The sequence below is a fragment of the Schistocerca nitens genome, chromosome 5, assembly GCF_023898315.1.
Source record: "Schistocerca nitens isolate TAMUIC-IGC-003100 chromosome 5, iqSchNite1.1, whole genome shotgun sequence".
Classification (NCBI taxonomy): Eukaryota; Metazoa; Arthropoda; class Insecta; order Orthoptera; family Acrididae; genus Schistocerca; species Schistocerca nitens.
In genome coordinates, this window is record NC_064618.1 from 53,579,351 (window position 1) to 53,603,656 (window position 24,306).

The 24,306-nt window shown below is 44.3% G+C and overlaps 1 protein-coding gene across 1 annotated transcript in view; it reads left to right on the forward strand.

The window, feature by feature from the left end:
* LOC126259594 (discoidin domain-containing receptor tyrosine kinase B-like) overlaps positions 1–24,306 on the forward strand; it is a 416,947-nt gene that overhangs the window by 262,485 nt on the left and 130,156 nt on the right. The window contains exons 6-7 of the mRNA XM_049956504.1: positions 788–967; positions 8,555–8,688. Of these exons, the coding sequence (XP_049812461.1) occupies positions 788–967; positions 8,555–8,688 (314 nt within the window). The remainder of the gene's footprint in view (positions 1–787; positions 968–8,554; positions 8,689–24,306) is intronic.

The following is a 24,306-nucleotide window of genomic DNA, read 5'->3' on the forward strand; positions in this document are numbered from 1 at the left end:
CGAACCTGCGACCGTAGCAGCAACGCGGTTCCGGACTGAAGCGCCTAGAACCGCTCGTCCACAGCGGCCGGCCTGTTACCGGTCGTTAATTGTAGGCCGTCAGCCACTGTATTGTCCATGGTAAGAGATAACGCCTGGAATTTGGTATTCTCACCATACTCTTGACACTGTGGATCGCGGAATTACCTAACGATTTCCAAACTGAATGTCCCAAGCGTCTAGCTCCAACTAATGTCAGGCGCACAAAGGCTTTTCAATCCCGTAGTGGGCTAATAATCACAGCGGAAACCTGTTCACATGAACCACCCGAGTACAAATGACAGCTCCGCCAATGGGCACCCCTTTTATACCTTGCGTGCGCGACACTACCATTTGTATCGTGCATATCTCTATACAATGTTACCTAAGTGTTTATTTCCTAACTGGGGTGCCTTAGACCATAAGGAGAATGGTTCCTTCCCGTGTTGCAAGCCGGCCTTTGTGACCGAGCAGTTCTAGGCGCTTGATTCCGGAACCGCGCTGCTGCTACGGTCGCAGGTTCGAATCCTGCCTCGGGCATGGATGTGTGTGATGCCCTCAGGTTAGTTACGTTTAAGTAGTTCTAAGTCTAGGCGACTGGTGACCTCAGATAAGCCCCATAGTGCGCAGAGCCATTTGAGCCATTTCTGAACCGTGTTGCTAAACACCATTCCTGGCCTCTATTTTGGCAACCACGGTGACACCCGCAACCCCCTTAACTTTACGTCGACCTGCTGGAGTGACTAAGGTTAACTGTGCTGTGTTCCAGACGGCGTGGTCAGCTACTCGATGCCGCAGGGCGACAAGCGCGGCGCCGGCTGGGAGCTGTTCGACGCGACGTACGACGGCCACTGGGACGGCGAGCTGCGCAGGGGGCTGGGGCAGCTGACGGACGGCCGCGTCGCCGCCGACAGCTTCCGACCCGGACACTACCCGGTGCTGGACAAAGGTTCGTGCTCGCACATTATGACGTGGAAAAGAACTCCACCTGCGTCACAGGCGTGACTTTTTGCAACATTTAAAAGTTATTAAGACTCACCACCCCAATAATATTTGAGGAGAGGGATGGTGGTGGCACGTACTCGGTCTTCAGCCACTCATTTTTGTAAAAAGTGGTTCAAATAAATCAAACTTAAGAATTTAAAATTCAGATGATTAAGATGTTCATGGACGATGATGGTGGTGTGATGTGTATTCTAAATCGTAATCAGGATTTTGTGGTGAGGACTCCCGGTAACTGTGGCTTGAAACTGGGATGTGGTAGGTTTTCTGGAGGATATTGGATGGAAAGGGATGAGGGATCTATTTGTGGAAAGGAACTGATAGTTAGGTAGCAGGTATTGGGACAGGACTGTGGCCCCCGCTGTGGTGGGTTAGATCTTTCATTAGCGATGCGATGGGTATGGTAAGCTATGTTGGATGGAGGGTTAAATGGCGAGGATAAGTTCAACGTCTCGGAGGGGAAGGCTACTGAATATCCTAGGTTTCTCAAGGATGGAGGAGATTGTGGGATGTAAGGGATCAAGTTTACAGAAAGTATACAGGGTGAAAAGTATTTAAACCGACAAACTCTGGGAGGTTGTAGAGGACATCGAAACAAATATTTTTCCCTAATGTCATTTTTTCCTATGATGAGTATTTAAACCGGTAGAGGAAGATTTCTCTGGCGACAAATTAATTAAACGAACAAAAAAGTCCAGAGGGGACATATCTGGGGATCGAGCAGGCCATGGTACAGGACCACCTCTGCCAGTCCACGTTTCTGGGAACCGTCGGTCCAGGAATCGACGCACACGACGACTGAAATGTGCCGGCGCCCCGTCATGTTGGAACCACATGCGTTGTCTTGTAGGGGGCGGGACGTTTTCCAGAAATTCTGCCAATGCTCTGGCGAGAAAATTTTAATAGTGCCTGCCACTTAATGGCCTAGGTAGCAGATACGGCCCAGGTAAACAGTCCCCAACAACACCGACCCACACTTTACCGAAGAACCGCACTTGATGAGCGCTAGTAACTGTGGCATGTGGGTTATCCTCACTCCAAACATGCGAATTGTGCATGTTGAAGACTCCATCACCCCCGAACTTTGCTTCATCGGTAAACAACACAGAGGATGGAAATGTAGGATGCATTTCACAGTGTCCCAGGTACCACTGCGAAAACTGTGCTCTGGGTCGATAATCAACTGGTTCCAGATTGTGGACAGGCTGTAAGTGAAATGGACGTAACAATTGCTCTCGAAGGACGTTTCTTACATTCGCCTGATATGTCCCCATGTTACGTGCAATTGCACGAGAGCTGATTGAAGGATCCCGCTCCACACGCTGCGAGACAGCTTCCTCAACTTGCAGCGTTCTTACCGTGCGACGGCGTCCCTGTCCAGGTAATCTGCTAAATGACCCGGTCTCACGCAGACCTTGGTACACAGCAGCAAAGGTCGTATGATGCGCGATACGGCGATTAGGATATTGCTGTTGATAAACCCGCTGTGCAGCTCGTCCGTTGTGGTGCGCTACGTAGTACACACCTAGCATGTCAGTGTAACTCACTCCAGGTGTATCGCTCCATTAGTAAACAGAGACAATGCACTACCACACTGGTGGACAGCAGCTGCCTACAACTGAAGAGCGTAATACGCCCTCGAACAACTGAAGAGCGTAATACGGCCTCCACCATTTTAAATACTCCTCGTAGGAAAAAATGACATTAGGGAAAAATATTTGTTTTAATGTCCCCTACTACCTCCTAGAGTTTGTCGGTTTAAATACTTTTCACCCTGTATATGTTCCACGTGGTGGAAGAGAAGGGGGAATTTGATTGACAGGTGGAGGAGACGGGTGGCGAGGCTAAATGAATACGGAAGGCAAGGCAGAGTGCATAGCGCTCTGGCATTCGGTGGCAGTAGTGAACTAATTCAGGGGCGGAGGTCCGTAGAACGTTGATACAGCCTAAGGACACGATGGATGAAGTAAGAAGACTACTAGAGAATTTAGTTAGTGATTTTAGGCTATTGCGGCCACTGTGCTGGATGGTTAGTGGGTTGAAATTTCAGGTCAATTTCGGATCGAGTTTTAATCGAAGATGTTTTGGTGTTTCAATTGTAGTGACTGGGCGTTCTGGACTGTTAGGTAAATTTCAAGGAGAGAGAGAAAACTCGGGTGGTGTTTCCTATGATTGTTACCTAGATTTTCTGGGATTGTTGGAGATGTACCATTTGTTACACCAGGAGATGAAACGGTTAAGTTAATGTTCAAGGGGTCTTCGGTATGATTGAAGGGTAGGATGGGTTGCGCTGAAGGCGGTGTCGTCAGCGTGTTGGAACAGGTATACAGGAGAGGGTGTAGTGGTGACGGGGTACTGCTGCAGTTGCATGCAAAATACGAGACGACATGTTGTGTTAGTGTTTCATGTAAGATGGATGATTAATGGTAAAAGAGGCAGCTGGCAGATGTGGTTGAGTAAAAGTGCACACTTGGGGATGAGCGTACGCTTTGTCGCGGCCTACGGAAAAAGAGGGCGAAAGTCGACACGTGTTGTTGGCAGCGTACGTGGACAAGGTGGAGAAGTTGGTCATCTGCAGAGAGATGTTGTTTGTAATTTCGTTGGATGGCGTGTACTCTAGAGAGAAGTACCTCCAGGTCGCTTCTAATTTCAGTACATAGATAGCGTGCTGGCTGTTTGGACAGTGATACAAACGCGAAGAAAATATCATTTGGAAAGTACAAATTACGACAGTAAATATTGTCGCGCAGTAGCTGTATTTCGTCTCTCGGACATGTAAAATTTAAAGAACTCGTATATGGTCCACGAGTTTTACCTGTATCAAAAATTGACCCTGGAATGTGCCACCGTCCCATAAGGCGATGGTCAACGTACCGTTCTGCAGTGAGGTGGAGACGTCAACGCATGTTGCGTGGAATGCCATGTCCCGTGCGATGGCTGTCTGAAATTACAAAACACGTGTAGTCATCTGTCCAACTGTATTATCTGAAATCTTCACATGAGTCGCCAGTGGCACACTGACCCTCGTATATTTCTTCTGTATTGTAATACGTCTGAAGGCCTCACCGTTATGTACGGGCCTCATGAAACTGAGATAGAGGATTCGAGGTTTAATTTCCCTTTGTACTTTTCACTATACTTCAATGAATAATCGAGTTAAACAAACACAAACACACCTTCTGCAACTAAGTCACGTCTTCCTTCATTTGCATTTATCATTAGAGTGTGAACGTGTACAAAAAATTCGAGAAATGTTTTCAGAACTAAGACGGTCGTTTCTAGAGTGGGAAAACATGAACAACTCTATGAGAGTTGTTATACATTTCTTAAGACTGTGATCGTTATTTTAATTTGAAAAAGGTCAACTAAATAAGGAAAGTAGAATACATTTTATATGTTCACACAGCACACACGGTTGAACACACTAGGCGTACTACTTGAGGGGAACACAGTGCCTCTCTTGTAACGAAATTATTTTGAGACTGATCACCAATAAGCCTAAACCAGTAATGACGCTATTTGTGTGACCTGAAACTGAACGGTACAATAAAAGAATGGCCACTTGTGTTAGAATGACTATTCATATTAACTAAAAAGTCATACAAGTTCACACATCGACTCCGAAATAATAGTGCATCTACATCTACGTGATTACTGTGCTATTCAAAATAAAGTGCCTGGAAGAGGGTTCAATGAACCACCTTCATGCTGCCTCTCTACCTTTCCACTCTCGAACGGCACGCGGCAAAAACGAGCACTTAAATTTTTCCGCGCGATCCCAGATTTCTCTTATTTAATCGTGATGATCATTTCTTTCTATGTAGGTGTGTGCCAACAGAATGTTTTCGCAATCGGAGGAGAAAATTGGTTATTGAAATTTCATGAGAAGATCCCGTCGCAACGAAAAACGCCTTTGTTTTAAAGATTTCCACTCCAATTCACGTATCATGTCTGTGACACTATCTCCCCTATTTCGTGATAAAACAAAAGCTGCCCTTCTTTGTACTTTTTCAATGTCATACGTCAGTCCCACCTGATGCGAATCCCACACCGCACAGCAGTATTCCAGAATAGGGCGGAGAAGCGTAGTGTAAGCAGTCTCTTTGGTAGACCTGTTGCACCTTCTAAGTGTTCTGCCAATGAGTCGCTGTCTTTGGTTTGCTCTATTCACAATATTATCTATGTGATCGTTACAGTTTAGGATATTTGTAATTGTAATCCATAAGTATTTAGTTGAATTTACAGCCCCCAGATTTGTTTGACTTATCGCGTAATCGAAATTTAGCTGATTTCTTTTAGTACTCATGTGAATACCTTCGCACTTGTCTTTGTTCAGGATCAATTGCCACTTTTCGTACCATACAGATATCTTATCTAAATCATTTTGCAAGTCGTTTTGATCATATCATGACTTTACAAAGCGTTAAATGACAGCATCATATGCAAACAACCTAAGACGGCTGCTCAGATTGTCTCCTATGTCATTAATATAGATCAGGAACAATAGAGGGCCTATAACACTTCCTTGGGAAACGCCGGATATTACACGAGAAGTCCAGTATGTAAGCAGACACTACTGTCTCCAAGGAGCTGCGAAATTAAGATATTCCTCTCAGGTTGAATGTCCGACCAGTGAGAATCTCCCTAATGCACTCTCATTGGTGGACACTAAAGTATGCACATAATTCTTACACGGTAGATATTCAGATAGTTAAAAGTATGGACTACATGAACCGGAAATACCTTATACTGTTCGAGTAACTGTTTGATGAGTAAATTTAAAAGTTTTGTATCTGAAAACACCACACAACAGAATGATGGGAATCTGTTGGTGAATCAACGGATACTGATACTCTGACTAAAGTAAAAAAAAAAAAAAAAATTAACTGAAATGAGGTAAGTAGGTTACCGATCATTTATGAAAAGAAGAAACAGTTTTTCAGTTGAAATATTGTTGTGATAGAATATTTCAGAGATGGAGTTTCCTAACGATTTGAAAGTGCAGAGTACGTTAGTCAGTGTTAGTAACAAAATCCACGCACATTGGCCAGAGCTGGTTTCAGGCCCCCATATCACACGCAATACCTTTCCCGCCATGTCCAAAAGGATTTACGTCAAGCGAACTGAGTCGTTACACAAGGAACAGGAGCGTTTGTCAAGCCACCCCGATATAATTCTGGAGCAGCTGTTGTCTTTCTTAGGCTACGTGCGCCTGGGAGGTGCTGTGGCGAACGAACTACATAGGACCACATCACGCAACGTTTAGCGCTGACGGGGCCACATTTAATACCAAGAATTCTTCAAGCCTGCTGGCCCATGATATGCATCACCTCCTGCATTATACACACTCGTACAATATTTGTAACGCAACTCATCAATAAAAGTGACCTTTCCTCATCCTCCGAACATACTGTGATGGTTATTATGAACCCCTTGTCTATTTCTATGCACTTGTTGTGCGGTGAACAGAGGTACACGTATGAGACACTGCATTTTCTGTATCACTAGAGAATAAATGATTTTAAATTGTCTAGCTTCTGAGCAGTTCTTGTTGTCTAGCATTGAGCCTGCGAGTAATTTGTTGCACTGTCTTCTGTCTATCTGCTGTTAAAATCCACGATACTTAACAACTTACTCCTGTCGTCAACATTACGTCGCCCATGGCAGTTTATTCTGGCGTCGGCAGTTCCTCGCGATCAAATGGTTCAAATGGCTCTGAGCACTATGGGACTCAACTGCTGAGGTCATTAGTCCCCTAGAACTTAGAACTAGTTAAACCTAACTAACCTAAGGACATCACAAACATCCATGCCCGAGGCAGGATTCGAACCTGCGACCGTAGCGGTCTTGCAGTTCCAGACTGCAGCGCCCTTAACCGCACGGCCACTTCGGCCGGCTTCCTCGCGAATCACGGTAACTCATGATACGTGTCATGTGAAGATGCTAGTGCCTCGGAAACAGTGGGCTTCATGAGTCGATCATTACCTGTCGTCGATCAAATGTGTAGATGACTTACATCTTACCCTTCCTGCATGTCGACTATTATTCCGACGATCAGGCAAGTTACGACGATATTTCTAGTCACGTGACACCTCGAAAAATGCCGTAACACAGAAGCAGTGCGCAATCCAACTGCTCATGACTATACATGAATGAAGAATATCATCTAAACGTACTAGAACTTAATCTGTCGAACAGTTTCGATTCAAGCGTCACGTCTATACCAGAATAAATCGTATTAAGGAAGGGACAGAACAGCAAAATTACTGAAAACCTTAACAGTTTCGTACAGCGTATCTTACAGAAAGATCATACGTTACTATTTTTAGTGAGCATGCTGTTTACAAATTTTGTTGACGTAGGAGAGCAACGCTTTTTTATTTTTTTATTTTTATTTATTTATTTATTTTTTTGTCGCATTTTGCCGCTCCATGAGGTAGGATATGCTGTTGTGGTGTCTTCTCCCATTGTGGGGAAATTATGGACTAACGTGTAACTATAATCGACAGTGTGATATATCTTTGTCGGTCCTTTCTACAACTCAGTATCTTCATTAACAAAAGTTAAAACAGAAACATTTCACCTTAGGAAACTTTGAGCACCACAGATTGAAAAAAAATGCTGTGCATTTTTACGTTCTGTTGAATAATGTTCTAATGAAGTTAGTCTGTTTCGCAAGATTTTCATTCACTATTCCATAATTATTTGCATAATTCATTACGTTCACTACTGTCCCTATGGGAAGAGTTTTAAAATTCAGATCAATTAATCCACTATAATCAAGGTTTCTTGCAACAGGTATACTCCCCTAGAAATTTTGAATGACTGAACTGGCTGGTAGACTTAGAGGTTTGATAATGTTTGTAACGTGGAATGAAGTATGAATTAATTTGATATTTAGCATTATGAGTTAGGTTATGCATGTAATTAGTCTTTAAGTTTGCAGTGTAAGATATATTTCTGATAGCAATTTTTGGCTAGAGCTGTCATTTTCGTGTCTTAAATGGTAGTTCGCTTCATCCTTTGATCCATCTGTTCATGTTCTCGAAGTATTTACTCTAACTTACCGTATTTAATTTTAACAATTACCTACAAAATTTGTCACATCGTCTGTCATGTTATGCTTCTTAAAATCATTCATATATATCAGAAAGACATGAGATTTGTGTTTCATAATTTCATCATCACCAAAGTTTGAAAAACTATATGGCTGGCTATTTCACTGCAGACCGAAAACTGATTCTAGGTAAACTTAGCGTATGTAACAGAAATAACAAAAGCGGTCTAAGCAAGGAGGAATTGCCACTTAAACGGACCTATGTTTGAAATTTTATAATCAATCGGTGTTCGATAATGTGTACCAAACAGGGTGAAATCTCGTTGAGGTAAATGTTACTGGAACATCAAATGCGTCATGTCAACAGTCTCATTCTTGACTAACCGAGGTGTTACACCAAGCACACTTTGTAAAGAAACAACTGACCAGTTTTATTTTTTAGTTGTTGAGAACAACGTGTGCTTTTTGTTTTTGCAGGACAGGGCTGGGTCGGCTGGAGGAACGACAGCCGTGGTGGACAGCCCGTCGAGATTAAGTTCGAGTTCGATAAGGTGCGCGAGTTCAACGCTGTCCACATCTTCTGCAACAACCAGTTCACAAGGGACGTGCAGGTGCGTAACGACTCAGCACGGCTAATCAGCAGCGGCGCAGTTACAGGTTGCGGCACATGCGAGGAGGCGCGTAAGACATTGTATAGTCTGTTGAGTAAGAGCATAGTCTGTATTACCCACAGAAGGTAAAAGATACCGCCATAGTTCTTTCAAAGCACAATAGAGGGAACCGTTGTCCTTCATGCAATGTCCATAAAGTATTAGTTTACTTTCAATTCTTGACTGAGATACACGAGAAGATACGTGAGTGCAGCTTACGCGTCGCATTTTGTGTTCATCTGTAGCGACCACAAAGGTTCGAAAATGAGTCATGCCGCGGCATCTGAATGCATGCGGAAATCAAAGTGTTTTGTTCAGAAGTGGGTAATACGATATAAATTGGTTAAAATGGATGACTTTGAAGAATGTGGCCCTGCAGCAAAGTGAATCCAAAAGTCGAAAAAATACTTACTAATTCCTTTTCGGGAAACTCATTCTTAGCATGAAACAGGTGTCAACCCAAATTCGAAGCGTTTGGAGGCCTTTTCCACGCCGGCCGTGGTGGCCGAGCGGTTCTAGGTGCTTCAGTCTGGAACCACGCTGACGCTACGGTCGCAGGTTCGAATCCTGCCTCGGGCATGGATGTGTGTGATGTCCTTAGGTTAGTTAGGTTTAAGTAGTTATAAGTTCTAAGGGACTGATGACCTCAGATGTTAAGTCCCATAGTGCTCAGAACCATTTGAACCAAGCCTCTTCCACTTGAATACGCGGAAAACTTGGTTTCAAGCATACCTCGAAGGCGCTAAGCAGTTATCGACTTTGCAGGTGACTGGACGTATTATTAATTGTAATTGCATTTTCCTTTGTTCGTACGTGATGTATGTACGTACTTTAGTTACTTGTCAAATACATTCCCCTGATTAACCCAACCACGATCTTACTTAGCAGATTGCACACTAATTTCATAATGACCTTAACAACTTAGTGCAGCAAAAAAATTAATGCGGTATTCGGAAGTGGAGATGTAATGAAGGTACCGATTTCTGTTTCTTTGATGGCACAGTCCATACTGTATCGAGTATAGACTGTATTTGATTCGTTCTTGTCAAGTGATCCAGAAAAATACAAGGTTCAAAGCAGTTCATAATAACGCTCTGGTACCCACATTTCATCTTCTTCGCCAATTTTTATGGCGTATGTCGAGTTCTAGTGCGCTGGGGTAATTCGTTCTCAGGTAACTACACTGCGCGACACAGTATCGGACGGTCACTTATTCGAAACCCCATTATTTTCTACCATTGTACTTAACAAGTATAACCTTCCCCTGTAATTGCCCTGCGCCCTGCAACGAGACCCTCGGGCACGGAGATGCTTCAAACACGAAGGTATCAACACATGCGACAAAAAGGCCGAAACCTAGACGATGTGAGGTGTAAGATGGGTTAGTGAAATCACATTGCCACTACATTCCACCACACTTCTCTCCAACGCCACCGTGGACGTGTCATACGTTGGAAAGGTCGCCACACCCGTTCTTTTGACGCCTGTGCCAGGGAGGTCGGATCAGCGATGACTAGTATTGAAATCACACGATTTTCTTATGGGTGGGGTAAGAACACATTTTACACGAATCGTCGCACAGAAGAGAGAAGTAAAGGCCTCAGCGTGGTGGCATTCGGAGCGTTGACTCCCACACTTCCCGCGGTGTAAAATGAGGGTTCACTGTGTTGTGTGCGACAGGAGGAAGCTCCTGACACCCTTCGACATTGATTTCACCTCCCGGACGATTCAACCCTTCTATAAGGACATGGCGGGTCTGCAACCGCAACGGATATGACAGCACGCCTTTGGAGAGTAGCGGGATCGCAACTTTCACTTCGGTGTACAGGGAAAAGCCGATAGGGACCGTTCCAGCCATTCGGTGAAATTTGAATGTCATCCGAAGCAGCACGAGTGTTTATGCGTTTCCACATCTCATGTTTCGAACCCTCCTGTGGTATGATTCGGGGGAGGAGGGACCCTCTAAGACCCCAATTTGGCAACACCTTCGTTGCCATCTGCTGAGCTCTTTTGGGCACTTTAGAAATGTTCCTATACAGAGACAGACATTCACTGACTCCTAGGCGGCGGTGTGACAGGCAACCATTTCGACTCACCTCAAAAAAATGGTTCAAATGGCTCTGAGCACTATGGGACTTAACATCTGTGGACATCAGTCCCCTAGAACTTAGAACTACTTAAACCTAACTAACCTAAGGACATCACACACATCCATGCCCGAGGCAGGATTCGAACCTGCGACCGTAGCGGTCACGTGGCTCCAGGCTGAAGCGCCTAGAACCGCACATCAACACCGGCCGGCGACTCAGCCGAGTGGCGCTACGTAGCTGAAAAATGGCTCTGAGCACTATGGGACTTAACATCTATGGTCATCAGTCCCCTAGAACTTATAACTACTTAAACCTAACTAACCTAAGGACATCACACAACACCCAGTCATCACGAGGCAGAGAAAATCCCTGACCCCGCCGGGAATCGAACCCGGAAACCCGGGCGCGGGAAGCGAGAACGCTACCGCACGACCACGAGCTGCGGACACGTAGCTGAACTAGCGCTTGACTAGCGCTTGTAAGCCTCACGCGAAATATAGAGGGCGTCAAAAAGGAAGGCTGTCATGCCAGCACTTAGGTAACAGTGAATGGCTGTCTGTGTACAGGAACATTTTTAAAGTGCCCAACAAACGTGCGGGGGTGTTGCGGAACCGAAATGTTTCAAAAGGACCCTCTGCTGCTTCATTCAAGCCTGTGTCAGCATAAGCACCCTTTGGTGCTTCGGATCACATTCACATTTCGTCGAATGGCTCTGAACGGTCCCTACGTGCCACGTAGCATGTTTCGTGTGGTTGCAGGCCCGCGATGTCCTTGAACAAGAGCTGAATTGCTCAGGGGGCGTCAGCACTATCGAAGGTTGCCAAGAACTTTATCCTGGTGCTCATCGCCCTCTGAACTGTAGTTTTCGACCACGAAATATCAGGGAGCCAACTGCGCAACGGATGGAGTGGTTTTATTGAAGCCATTTATCCCTTAACCTGAAACCTTTTTTTTTTGTAGATTCTTACCGGCGTTTAATCTGAAATGTTATCCTCAACCATCCCTACGAAATCCGCGTGATTCCTACGCTGTGTGTCGCGGGTCTGGCCTCCAGCGCAGAGTCGTCAAAAAAAGTGGTGAAATGGTGGAAATAGGTGTGTGTGGCGATCTTTCCATCGTATGCCAGGTGCAAGAGTTGGCAGAATTGTGGTCGAATTTGTTGCCAATGTAACATCATTAATCGACCTTACCCCGCAAGTGAGCTTCTGAGTGTGGCCTTTATGTCGCACGTGTCGACACCTTGCTGATCGACGCATCGCCGAGCCCGAGGGCGCCACACTTGGCACCATTACGGAGCAAGGCTGTAGGTCACGTATGAGACAAATTTCGAACTTCTGTGTCACACTGGGAGACAATTACGGGGGTTTGTGAAAATTACATTTTACTTTTGTTTCGCAGTGTAAGTGTCGTGTGATACAGCGGTACAGTAAGGAACATTATGATCAGAGTTGTTTCTCTAGCTTCTGGTGTAATACAACTTCTCATCATAAGCAGGGACAATGCTTACTTTGTGCCCATTCAAATTATTCCTTTCGCATCGGTCCCTGGTGATTTCACGTTCGCAGCGTGACTCAAGGGCAGATTACACAATTCGACATTAGATCACTCTCATTCAAGTTTGTTTGGGAAGTAGCTGGTTCATGCGTTTTACAACTGACTTACGGTTGTTACCTTTAAATGCTTCACGTTGGGTGTGTTGTAGAGCGTTACCTAGGTATAAAATCATAAAACTTATAAATGGATGTACGTGTGTATACATGTACGTATGTTCCACATCTCCTCCTAAACTACTGGACCGACATCAACCAATCCTGGTACACGTAACATTCCCTCTTTGTAAAGGGTCACTTGTCACTGGCGGGTGAGAACCACCTACCTACCTATCAAAGAGTGGGTGGGGGCGGGAGGCGGAAAAGTAATGTGCACTATGTGATCAAAAGTATGCGGACACCTGGCTGAAAATGACTTAAAAGTTCGTCGTGCTCTCATCGGTAATGCTGGAATTCAGTATCGTGTTGACCCACCCTTAGCCTTGATGACAGCTTCCACTCTCGAGGCGTACGTTCATTCCTGGGGAATGGCAGCCCATTCTTCACGGAGTGCTGCACTGAGGAGAGGTATCGATGTCGGTCGGTGAGGCCTGGCGCGATGTCGGCGTTACAAAACATCCCAGACGTGTTCTACAGGATTCGGGTCAGGACTCTGTGCAGGCCAGCCCATTACAGGGATATTATTGCCACGTAGACACTCCGCCACAGGTCGTGCGTTATGAACAGGTGGTAGATCGTGTTGAAAGATGCAGTCTCCATCCCCCGATTGCTCTTCAACAGTGGGAGGCAAGGAAATGCTTAAAACATCAATGTAGGCCTCTATGTGATAGTGCCACGCAAAACAAGGCGTGCAAGCTCCCTCAATGAAAAATATGACCACACCATAACACCACCGCCTCCAAATTTTACTACGCACGCTGGCAGATTACGTTCACCGTGCATTCGCCATACCCACACCTTGTCATCGGATCTTCACATTGTGTACCGTGATTCGTCACTGCACACAACGTTTTTCCACTATTCACCCGTCCAATGTTTACGCTCCTTGCACCAAGCGAGGCGTCGTTTGGCATTTACTGGCGTGATGTGTGGTTTATGAGCAGCCACTCGACCATGAAATCCAAGTTTTCTCACCTCCCGGCTAACTGTCATAGTAATTGCAGTGGATCTTGTTGCAGTTTGCAATTCTTGTGTGATGGTCTGGATAGATGTCTGCCTGTTACGCATTACGGCCCTCTTCAACTATCGGCGGCCTCTGTCAGTCAACAGATGAGGTCGGCCTGTACGCTTTTGTGCTGTACGTGGCCCTTCACGTTTTCACTCCATTATCACATCGGAAACAGTGGACCTATGGTTGTTTAGGAGTGTGGAAATCTCACGTACAGACGTATGACACAAGTGACATCCAATCACCTAACCACGTTCGAAGTCCGTGTGTTCCGCTGAGCGCCCCATTCTCATCTCTCGCGATGTCTAAAGACTACTGAGGTCGCTGATATGGAGTACCTGTCAGTAAGTGGCAGCACAATGCACCTAATATGAAAAACCTATGTTTCGGGGGGGGTGGGGGGGGGGGTGTTTGATCACATAGTATAGTCCCACGGCAACAGAATATTCATACTTTAGTTATCCAGTATTTGAGAATGACAGCACTTGGAGTTTGTAAGAAACTTTGAAAATAATTTGAAACGTGGACGAAGCTTTTTATTGCTAACGACTCGTACAAAATGATGAAAGAAAAGAAGTTTTTCCTTTACTACAGTTTCGCTCTTCGTGCAGTAAAACTGCCATTTAAAGCGTACTGGTTTACCATTGAATGTACCAGAAAAATTACATCATTCTACGACACTTAGTTAGGAAATACTACGTCATAAACATTGAATGGGTGAATAACTACCTCATGATGCAAGATGTTTAAGTTTATTACTTTCTTGCTACTAACTCTTTTCGCAACACTTTTCACAAACACCGTCCACTTATGCCGCTGCATGTACCTAGCAAAAAAATATTGTACGAATCAAGATATGGCGTCATGAACACTGAAATGCGTGAGAAACTGCCGCAAAACACACTCCTGGAAATTGAAATAAGAACACCGTGAATTCATTGTTCCAGGAAGGGGAAACTTTATTGACACATTCCTGGGGTCAGATACATCACATGATCACACTGACAGAACCACAGGCACATAGACACAGGCAACAGAGCATGCACAATGTCGGCACTAGTACAGTGTATATCCAACTTTCGCAGCAATGCAGGCTGCTATTCTCCCATGGAGACGATCGTAGAGATGCTGGATGTAGTCCTGTGGAACGGCTTGCCATGCCATTTCCACCTGGCGCCTCAGTTGGACCAGCGTTCGTGCTGGACGTGCAGACCGCGTGAGACGACGCTTCATCCAGTCCCAAACATGCTCAATGGGGGACAGATCCGGAGATCTTGCTGGCCAGGGTAGTTGACTTACACCTTCTAGAGCACGTTGGGTGGCACGGGATACATGCGGACGTGCATTGTCCTGTTGGAACAGCAAGTTCCCTTGCCGGTCTAGGAATGGTAGAACGATGGGTTCGATGACGGTTTGGATGTACCGTGCACTATTCAGTGTCCCCTCGACGATCACCAGTGGTGTACGGCCGGTGTAGGAGATCGCTCCCCACACCATGATGCCGGGTGTTGGCCCTGTGTGCCTCGGTCGTATGCAGTCCTGATTGTGGCGCTCACCTGCACGGCGCCAAACACGCATACGACCATCATTGGCACCAAGGCAGAAGCGACTCTCATCGCTGAAGACGACACGTCTCCATTCGTCCTTCCATTCACGCCTGTCGCGACACCACTGGAGGCGGGCTGCACGATGTTGGGGCGTGAGCGGAAGACGGCCTAACGGTGTGCGGGACCGTAGCCCAGCTTCATGGAGACGGTTGCGAATGGTCCTCGCCGATACCCCAGGAGCAACAGTGTCCCTAATTTGCTGGGAAGTGGCGGTGCGGTCCCCTACGGCACTGCGTAGGATCCTACGGTCTTGGCGTGCATCCGTGCGTCGCTGCGGTCCGGTCCCAGGTCGACGGGCACGTGCACCTTCCGCCGACCACTGGCGACAACATCGATGTACTGTGGAGACCTCACGCCCCACGTGTTGAGCAATTCGGCGGTACGTCCACCCGGCCTCCCGCATGCCCACTATACGCCCTCGCTCAAAGTCCGTCAACTGCACATACGGTTCACGTCCACGCTGTCGCGGCATGCTACCAGTGTTAAAGACTGCGATGGAGCTCCGTATGCCACGGCAAACTGGCTGACACTGACGGCGGCGGTGCACAAATGCTGCGCAGCTAGCGCCATTCGACGGCCAACACCGCGGTTCCTGGTGTGTCCGCTGTGCCGTGCGTGTGATCATTGCTTGTACAGCCCTCTCGCAGTGTCCGGAGCAAGTATGGTGGGTCTGACACACCGGTGTCAATGTGTTCTTTTTTCCATTTCCAGGAGTGTATATGACGGTTTAATCCATTACTTTTTCACAACTAATCAATTCACAACACGTTTCGTAGATTGTAGGTACGTATACCACTATGTACGTACTTACAAAATGATATCATTATACAGAATATACTTCAAGAGATACAACGTCATAAACGTTAAGCTGCGTGAAAATGTAACTGCAGGGTAAAATTCGCTTGACATACTGGTGAAATATGCGGGCAAAAAGCTCGTCCACACGCTTAGAACGGTTTCATTCACATTTGGTACAGACATTAGTCACGATTTGGAAAGAAATGCTGTATGGGTAAGAACCTCCAGCGTCATAATGGGTGAGTGTGATAACGTGGAGAGAGAAGGGAGGGCCAGGAGATGGACAGAAAGTGAGGGGGAGGGAGGAGATTGGCAGAGAGGCAGAGGTGATATAGGGGAGAGGGCAATGAACAAAAAGAGGGGGGAAGGATGCGATGGTCAGAGAGAAGGGAGAAGGGCAGTAATCAGCTAAACCGTGACGTAGTTCCCTCTCTCAAACCACCACCAATGGGTGCTATGCCTGCTTGTGCCCCACAGTAATTTTATTTTTCAGGTAACAAACAAATCATATGTGTTTCCAGTTTGGTCGGCATATCAAATCGATGCTGGAACTCACACACACCCATCCATAATTATTGCTTCTAAATAATACGTGCTCGGAACCAGCTATCTATTGGTGGAACATACAACTGAATGTCGAATTCCGGTTTAATGTATTTGTGTTTTCATAGCTTGATGACGAACGTTATTATCTATTCTGTAAAAAGCCTGTGGGGTATTTCTTAAATAATAGTGGCATAAAACAATATTCATGCAAGGAAGTATCCTTTCAGTATTTTAGGTTAACCCACTAACAACCATCAAAATGGATAAAAACTGTAATATATAGTCTATTTGAGGGGTAAGCCAATAACGCTCATAACGATAGTTTAACACCCAACGTCATTTGGATACGTCTGTTGACAATGTGTGTTACAGTGATTCAGTATTTTGGCTGCATTACGCTTTGAAGCTTACGAAGCTCATACGAAAGAGGTGAAAAACACAAAAGTGGTGAAGAAACTGAAAAACCGTGTTAGCGATATGTACTGTAGGGATAACTGCCTGTAGCCCTGGACAGAGCTCCAGAAAGCTCGTTGATTTTATTCCAAATGTTGCTTCTGAGCGATTGAAAACATTTTATTCACAAGAAATATACGTATGTTATACAATACGTATTTTGTTCGTCATAACAAACTGAACCAAAGTTACTTTAATTGTTGTCTCGTGTTAAACAGAGCACAGAGACAACATGTACTGCAGTGTCATCAAAGGGGAAACACATGATAGAAAATGGGTCACAGTTTGAATAAAAAAGCCAGAAATCTTTAAACGATAAGGTGCACTGAGCTGGACTGTGAAACAGAGATCACTTATATACTATGACTGCAATCACCGCCATCCAGCAGATTCTTATCTTAACTGCTCACACGAAGTAATAGGTTGACAGCACATGATCCCGATGGAAACCTGTGTCTACAATCTCTAGTGCTATTGGCAGAATATTCTTCTGCCGCCATTGAGCTTAGCCTGTTCCGGTTAATTTTTAGCGTTTCTCCTGTGGTTCGACGATACGTGGTCGCATCCACGGGCTTCCATCGCGATATCGACATGCGGGAGACCGCCGGACGTGCCTCTCAATTACTCGTATACGTGAATTGGCCTAATTACTCCTGTGTGATGATGAGCTGCGGCCCAATAGCAATTCAATTTTAATTACAGCGGCCGCAACCTATTGCGTCGCTCCGCTACCACCATCAGCCGTATGCTTCATCAGGAACTGGAAACAGAGGGTAATATCATCGCAGAGCAATTAGAAACGCAGCCTAAAAAGTGAAAAGGAGGCACTTTGCGTTGACAGGTTCCGGTATTGCAGCGGCACCGAACACGATCTTCGACATATATTCGTGCTGCGTCCACTTAAGGAGAATTAGTGCGCCTTATAAGAAGTTTGGTCGCTCATTTGCTCAGTTACTATCGTTATTATTGAAACTGATGTGTTACGTTTTTCCTGTTGTACAGTACATTTTAGGGTAGTGGTCGTCAAACTTAATGCTTAAGAACCAATGTTAACATTGCGGGACGACCCCACGCACCGCATTGGAAAGGTGGCCACTGAAAGACAAATACAATTTTCGTCAAACCACGGTTATTGATAGACGCTTGTAAGGTGGCATATTTTGAATCCATATTGCATACCTGCCAACTGTCCTAATTTAGGCGGGAGACTCCCGATTTTCCACTTTTTCTCCCGGCTCCCAATTATTCCAGTATTTCACCCGATTTTTACTAGCTATCGTCAAACTTACGATATTTGTTTTGAAAACCCGCCATTTGAGTTTTTTTTCCCAGTTGCTGGAATTCGTTGCGTATTAGTCGACCTTAATCGATACGTATCGAAGTTTATAGAAATCACGAAGTCACGCGCGATTTATATATCGATAGTTATTTTTCCTCTTTCCCGCGCATTTTGTCGAAGATGTACCCGTGTCCCGTACTGCACATGTAGGAACCTCGGTAGTGCACAGTGTTATGCTTGGGCGTTTGTTGATGCATATCGTCGTAGTGTTTTGATTCGGGGCTTTGTTTTTAAACATGGCCAAAAAATATAACTCCGTCTTCTTAAAACAATTTTCGGAACAGTTTTCGTGCATTATCGAGTCGAGGAAAGGCCCATTGTTCGCTTTTTGTACCGTTTGCCGATGTGATATTTGTGTATCACATGGTGGAAAAAGTGATGTTTCCAAACCTGTGGAAACAAAAACGCACCAGACAATTTGAAGTGCGTCAATACTAATAAAAAACTGGAATTCAGCGACAAAAGTGAAAGTGATTGAGTGATAAATGCTGAATGTTTATTTACGTCTTTTATTTTAGAGCATAATTTGCCGATTAATTGCGCTGACCATGCGAGCCACGTCTTCCGGAAAATTTTCCCGGATAACAGTATAGCGATAAAATACAGCTGCGGAAGGACAAAAACTGTCGCAATTATCGGAGAAATGGCAAAAAAGGAAAGAGAAGAAATCGTAGACATTTTGAAAAAATGGCTGCAACGGACGGTAGTAACAAAGGGGATGCTAATTTATATCCCATAGCTGTTACCGTTTATAATGAGACGACCCAAAAAATTGAAAGTACCTTATTATCTCTCCCCAACTTAAAGGGAGATTCCACTGGTGTCAACATAGGAAAACTTCGTCTCAACACACTGAAGGAATTTAATATTTCACTCAGTAACTGTTTGTCAATAGTTTGTGACAATGCCCCTGTAATGGTTGGAATGAAAAACGGAGTTGCAGGTCTCTTGAAAAATCATATGCCTAACCTCTTTGTTGTTGGTTGTCCCTGCCATTTGCTAAATTTGGCAGCAAAAAAGGGAGCTGCATGTCTGCCATTCCAGATTGATGAATATTTACTGGACATATATTATTTTCTGCAAAAGAGTACAAAGACAAAGGAGAAACTGAAAGAATTTAAGAAATTATATTATGTCGAGATGAAGAAAATATTGAAGCATGTGCGCACCCGTTGGCTTTATGTGAGCAAATGTTTACTTCGGTTACTGGAACAGTGGAAGCCTTTGACCAGCCTGCTCAATTATGAAGTGAAGTCTGGTAAGAATGATCAGCTTGGGTGTCTCCAAACTTATCATATACCGAAGGTGAAACAGTCACCAATTGTAAGTAGTGCCTCTTCAAGAAAAAGAGCTAGTGAACTGCCAATTCCATGTTCATCTACATCAAAAATAAGTAAACAGGATTCCCCAATTAAGTACAACCTGTCTCGTGAAGAAAGGATTTTTATGTTTCTGTCATCAGATTTAAATATGGCTTTGTGTCTGTTTTTGTCAAATGTTATACCTACATTTGACAAAACAAATGTAATTTTGCAGTCAAGTGTACCTCACATCCATTTACTGCAAGATCTGCTGCTGGACACGTTACAGAATTTGATGTCTAAATTTGTACTACCTATAGTGATAAAATCCTCCTTTTGAGGTTGATTACCACAGCAGAAGAAACCAGAAGGATGATTGTGATTTGGTCATTGGCAGTTGTACTTCTCAACTTGTGGATTGCCTCAAGCATGATGAGAAGGAGGAATTCTTCTCATCTGTTCGGAAATACTTAATTGCCGCCTGTGACTACGTGGTTCACAAATTCCCTTTGAAGGGTGAAATGCTGAGGAAAGCAATAGTTCTGCAAATCAGATCTGTTTCCAATGCATCCTTTTCTACCCTAAAGTGTCTTGTGGAAAAGTTTCCAGTACTATTGAATGCAGATGCAGGTAAACAGCATGATGCCATGGATGAACTACACTCCCAGTTTTGTGCATTTCAGATGTATGATATACCGGATGAAATCTTAAGGGAAGAAAGAATTGATGTGCAATGGTCTCTGATAGGAAAACTAAGAAATAGTGATGGGAGCGTAAAATTTGACAAATTAATTCATGTTATGTTAGGTATTCTAACGGTCCCTCATAGTAATACAGAATGTGAAAGGATATTTAGTCAAGTAACTAAAACAAGGACACAGTTTAGATCATCTACCGGTGATGATAATTTGGAGAGATTGTTGACAGTAAAATCAAGACTACAGGGTGACTGCTTTCAGCAAACCTTCAACAAAGAATTTCTCAGAAAGGCTAAGTCTTCAACATTCAGTTCCTTAAAACAAAAGAAATGTTAAGTGTTTCGTGAAAAGATAATTATACCTGTGTGTTACCATATGTTCTCCATACTCATCATGTAATGGAAATTTAACTAAGGAGGAAATGAAAGACCTTGATGTGAACGGATAACAACATTGTTAAATAAGTGAGAACACTAATGTGTATTATCTCGAAACATTTAAAGAGTGAATTACTATTTTATTTGGTAACTGTTTTAGTTTGTTAGCACATCATCATTATTCAGATTCTGCAATGTTTCCTACTGCAGAAACATCTTCTACTTCACCTGTGAGAAGAAAGGTATTGTACATGTTCTCATGATTGTTCCAATGTTTCTCGCTAATACTGAATACTAATAGGTTCAATATGAGAATTTTACGAATTTCTGTAATGACATAGTTTCCCTGAAAATGTGCAATACTAGCTAACTTTGAACATGTAGAGATATAACATGTGAAATCTCACGAGGAGAAAGTAGACGTTGACCCTGAAAAATAAAAAGGAAGTGGGTGTGTTAAGATTTCAGCACGCACTGGAGAACCAGTTGGCAAGTCAATTTCTACAGTTTTCATGTGTGTCACAAAACAGTATGGTGGATGCTGTTTTACGGCAATCATACTTTTTTTTCGAATGCCAAAAAACATCCCAACCTAACAGCAAGTAGCTGGGCGAAACTACAAATAAGGGTTACGGAATCAACATTTTGGGTATTTCCAATCTTTCTATATGTTTTTTTAGCCATTATACAGCTTTGTGACGCCTTAAGGGAAAACTTTTCAGTTGTCATAGGTGTATACAAAAATGAGCCACAGCTTTTTGATCTTTCATATCTCCTGATTTTTAAAACTGAATCTCCTGATTTTTGGTTTTTGAAGGTTGGCAGGTATGATACTGTATGAGGTACCACACCAAACATTTTTAAGTGAAAAAGAAAATATTATATCGGAACTATATGCATTTTTCTGAAGCCTTACACAGTAACCAATTTTCCGTAGCCAAGTGTGTACTATCTGTTGTCCCATGTTTGTTTTTATGATTTTCTGCATCGTTTTCTAGGCATCTTCACACCCCTTTATCTGAAAGAGTACCAACCGGCTGCAACAGACCTTTTATAAGCGGGCTTTGATATTAGGCCAAACATAACAGAACAGAGACGGTTTTAAATAATGTAACTTATTTAATTCAAAAATTTTCACAAATTGACAGAAAGGCAGATGTAAGCTTTGTATATAAAAGGGCTTAGAAGTCATTTTTGTGTCGTGTGTTACGCCTGTTTTCTGAAAGTAATTAAGTCTTATTCGGTTGAACACGTTGACCACTTTTCGCCTACAGTAGTTAGGCCACTTTTCCCAATCCGACGCCATATTGGCATTTGTGAACTACAGAATAAACTGTCACACAGAAGTAAATGACACTGAATTACATTTGTGGGCCAACAGAGGTTGTTTAAACATCGACATTGTGAAGGATTACTAATCTCCATACAAATCAGGTAACAAAAATAATAAAAATGACTTATCTTACATCGGACATCCAACATCAAAAACATTTTTTTCTAAAAAGTAACTGGACAAGTTTCCTCTCTCTCTCTCTCTCTCTCACTGACAACAATGGCTATGCAAATGGTTCAAATGGCTCTCAGCACTGTGGGACTTAACATCTATGGTCATCAGTCCCCTAGAACTTAGAACTACTTAAACCTAACTAACCTAGGGACATCACACAACACCCAGTCATCACGAGGCAGAGAAAATCCCTGACCCCGCCGGGAATCGAACCCGGGAACCCGGGCGTGGGAAGCGAGAACGCTACCGCACGACCACGAGCTGCGGACATGGCTGTGCATATGATAACTAGTCTCACCCCTTTTCGGCAGGCAGCAGCATTAATTACACTCATGTTCAGAAAAAAACAGAACACCTTGAAAGACTAGCGATATGACGTTCAAATTCACAGTACGTTCTGCAGAGATGATGAGTATGTGAACTATACCGACCAGCGGGTTCAAGGTCAATATCGATGGCGCATTGCAACACCACGTACCGGTAAAATGCCCTTGCGGATCTCGTTCTCACTATAAACCTGAGGTAATGGATCAGTGTGATTCGAGTAGAAGTGCAGGATGCCCCACAGATATATGAGCGAACCGTACCGTCAAATCGGTGGGTTTGAAGGAGGGCGCATTATTGGCATTCGAGAATGTGATTCGTCCTCCTGGGAAATTGCTAATCATGTAGGAGGAAGTGTTTCGGCAGTGCAACAGTTATGTGCAGAGTGATTCACAGAAGGCCGTAGAACATGACGAGATGGGTCAGGTAGCACCCCCACCCCCAGACCAATACCCAAGAAGATCGAATCGACACCTCATCCAAATGACACGGCTCTGGTGCAGCAGTGGAACAGTGGAACACATCGTACACTGTCAGGGGTGACAGTCCGTCGCCGTTTACCACTTCATGGGTTACGTGCGCGTCGTCCGCTTCTCTGTCAGAGACGAATGTGCAGAAACGTGTTAGATGGCAATGGTGAATGGAACGTCGTATCTGAGGACAGTTTTTAGACGAATCGATGTTCTGTTTGATTGAAAATGGTAGCTACATTTTCGTTCGCAGCAGACAGGGGGAGCAGCACCACAGTGACTGCTTTCGAACAAGGCATACAGTGCCAACTGAAGGCCTTATGTTGTAGGGTTCTGTTGAGTACTACTACAAACCATAGTTAGTGGGTGTACAGGACGCTGTGACCAATGAGACCTACGTGAATGACATCGAGCGAGCTGTAGCCGTACCCTTTCTGCAAGATGGCGGTTTTCAGCAAGACAACACCGTACCACAAGCTGCTGCATGAACACATGCCTTCTTGGTGTCACAAGATGTTAGCCTTTTGCCCTGGCACAGGAGGTCACCAGACTTGTCCCGAATCGAAACTGTGTGGGACATGGTGAAAGAAACAGGTGCACCGCTGTGACCCACTGCTAACCACCACAGATAAACTTTGAAACAAAGTGAATGCAGCATAGATGGTTATACCACGGGATGCCATTCACGCCTTACACACGACGATGCCATCTCGCATGGAACAAGTATCAGGGACCACGGCGAATCCTGTGCGTATTAGGCAACAAGACACATGCTGAATCGAAGTGACTGATAATCATTTCTGCAGAACATACTAATGTACATGTACTGTGAATATGAACGTCCTATCTCTATTCGTTCAAGGTGTTCTGTTTTTTTTTTTTCTTCTGAATATGGGTCTCGTATGTTATATTAACTAAAAACTGCTTGCAGTATACTACACGATCACAAACGTTTACTGTATGCTTTGAATGTCATTTTTCTTTTACACACTGCAGTGTACTACAACAGCTTTAACGTGATTTAATATTACTTGTTACAGACGTGTACCACATTTGAAGATGACCGTCCCTATAATGCCCATTCGCGAATCCAGGTTACTTCATTTTGAAATTTATAGCCGGCCGCGGTGGTCTAGCGGTTCTGGCGCTGCAGTCCGGAACCGCGGGACTGCTACGGTCGCAGGTTCGAATCCTGCCTCGGGCATGGGTGTGTGTGATGTCCTTAGGTTAGTTAGGTTTAAGTAGTTCTAAGTTCTAGGGGACTTATGACCTAAGATGTTGAGTCCCATAGTGCTCAGAGCCATTTGAACCATTTTTTTTTTGAAATTTATACCATAACAGCTGATCGGTG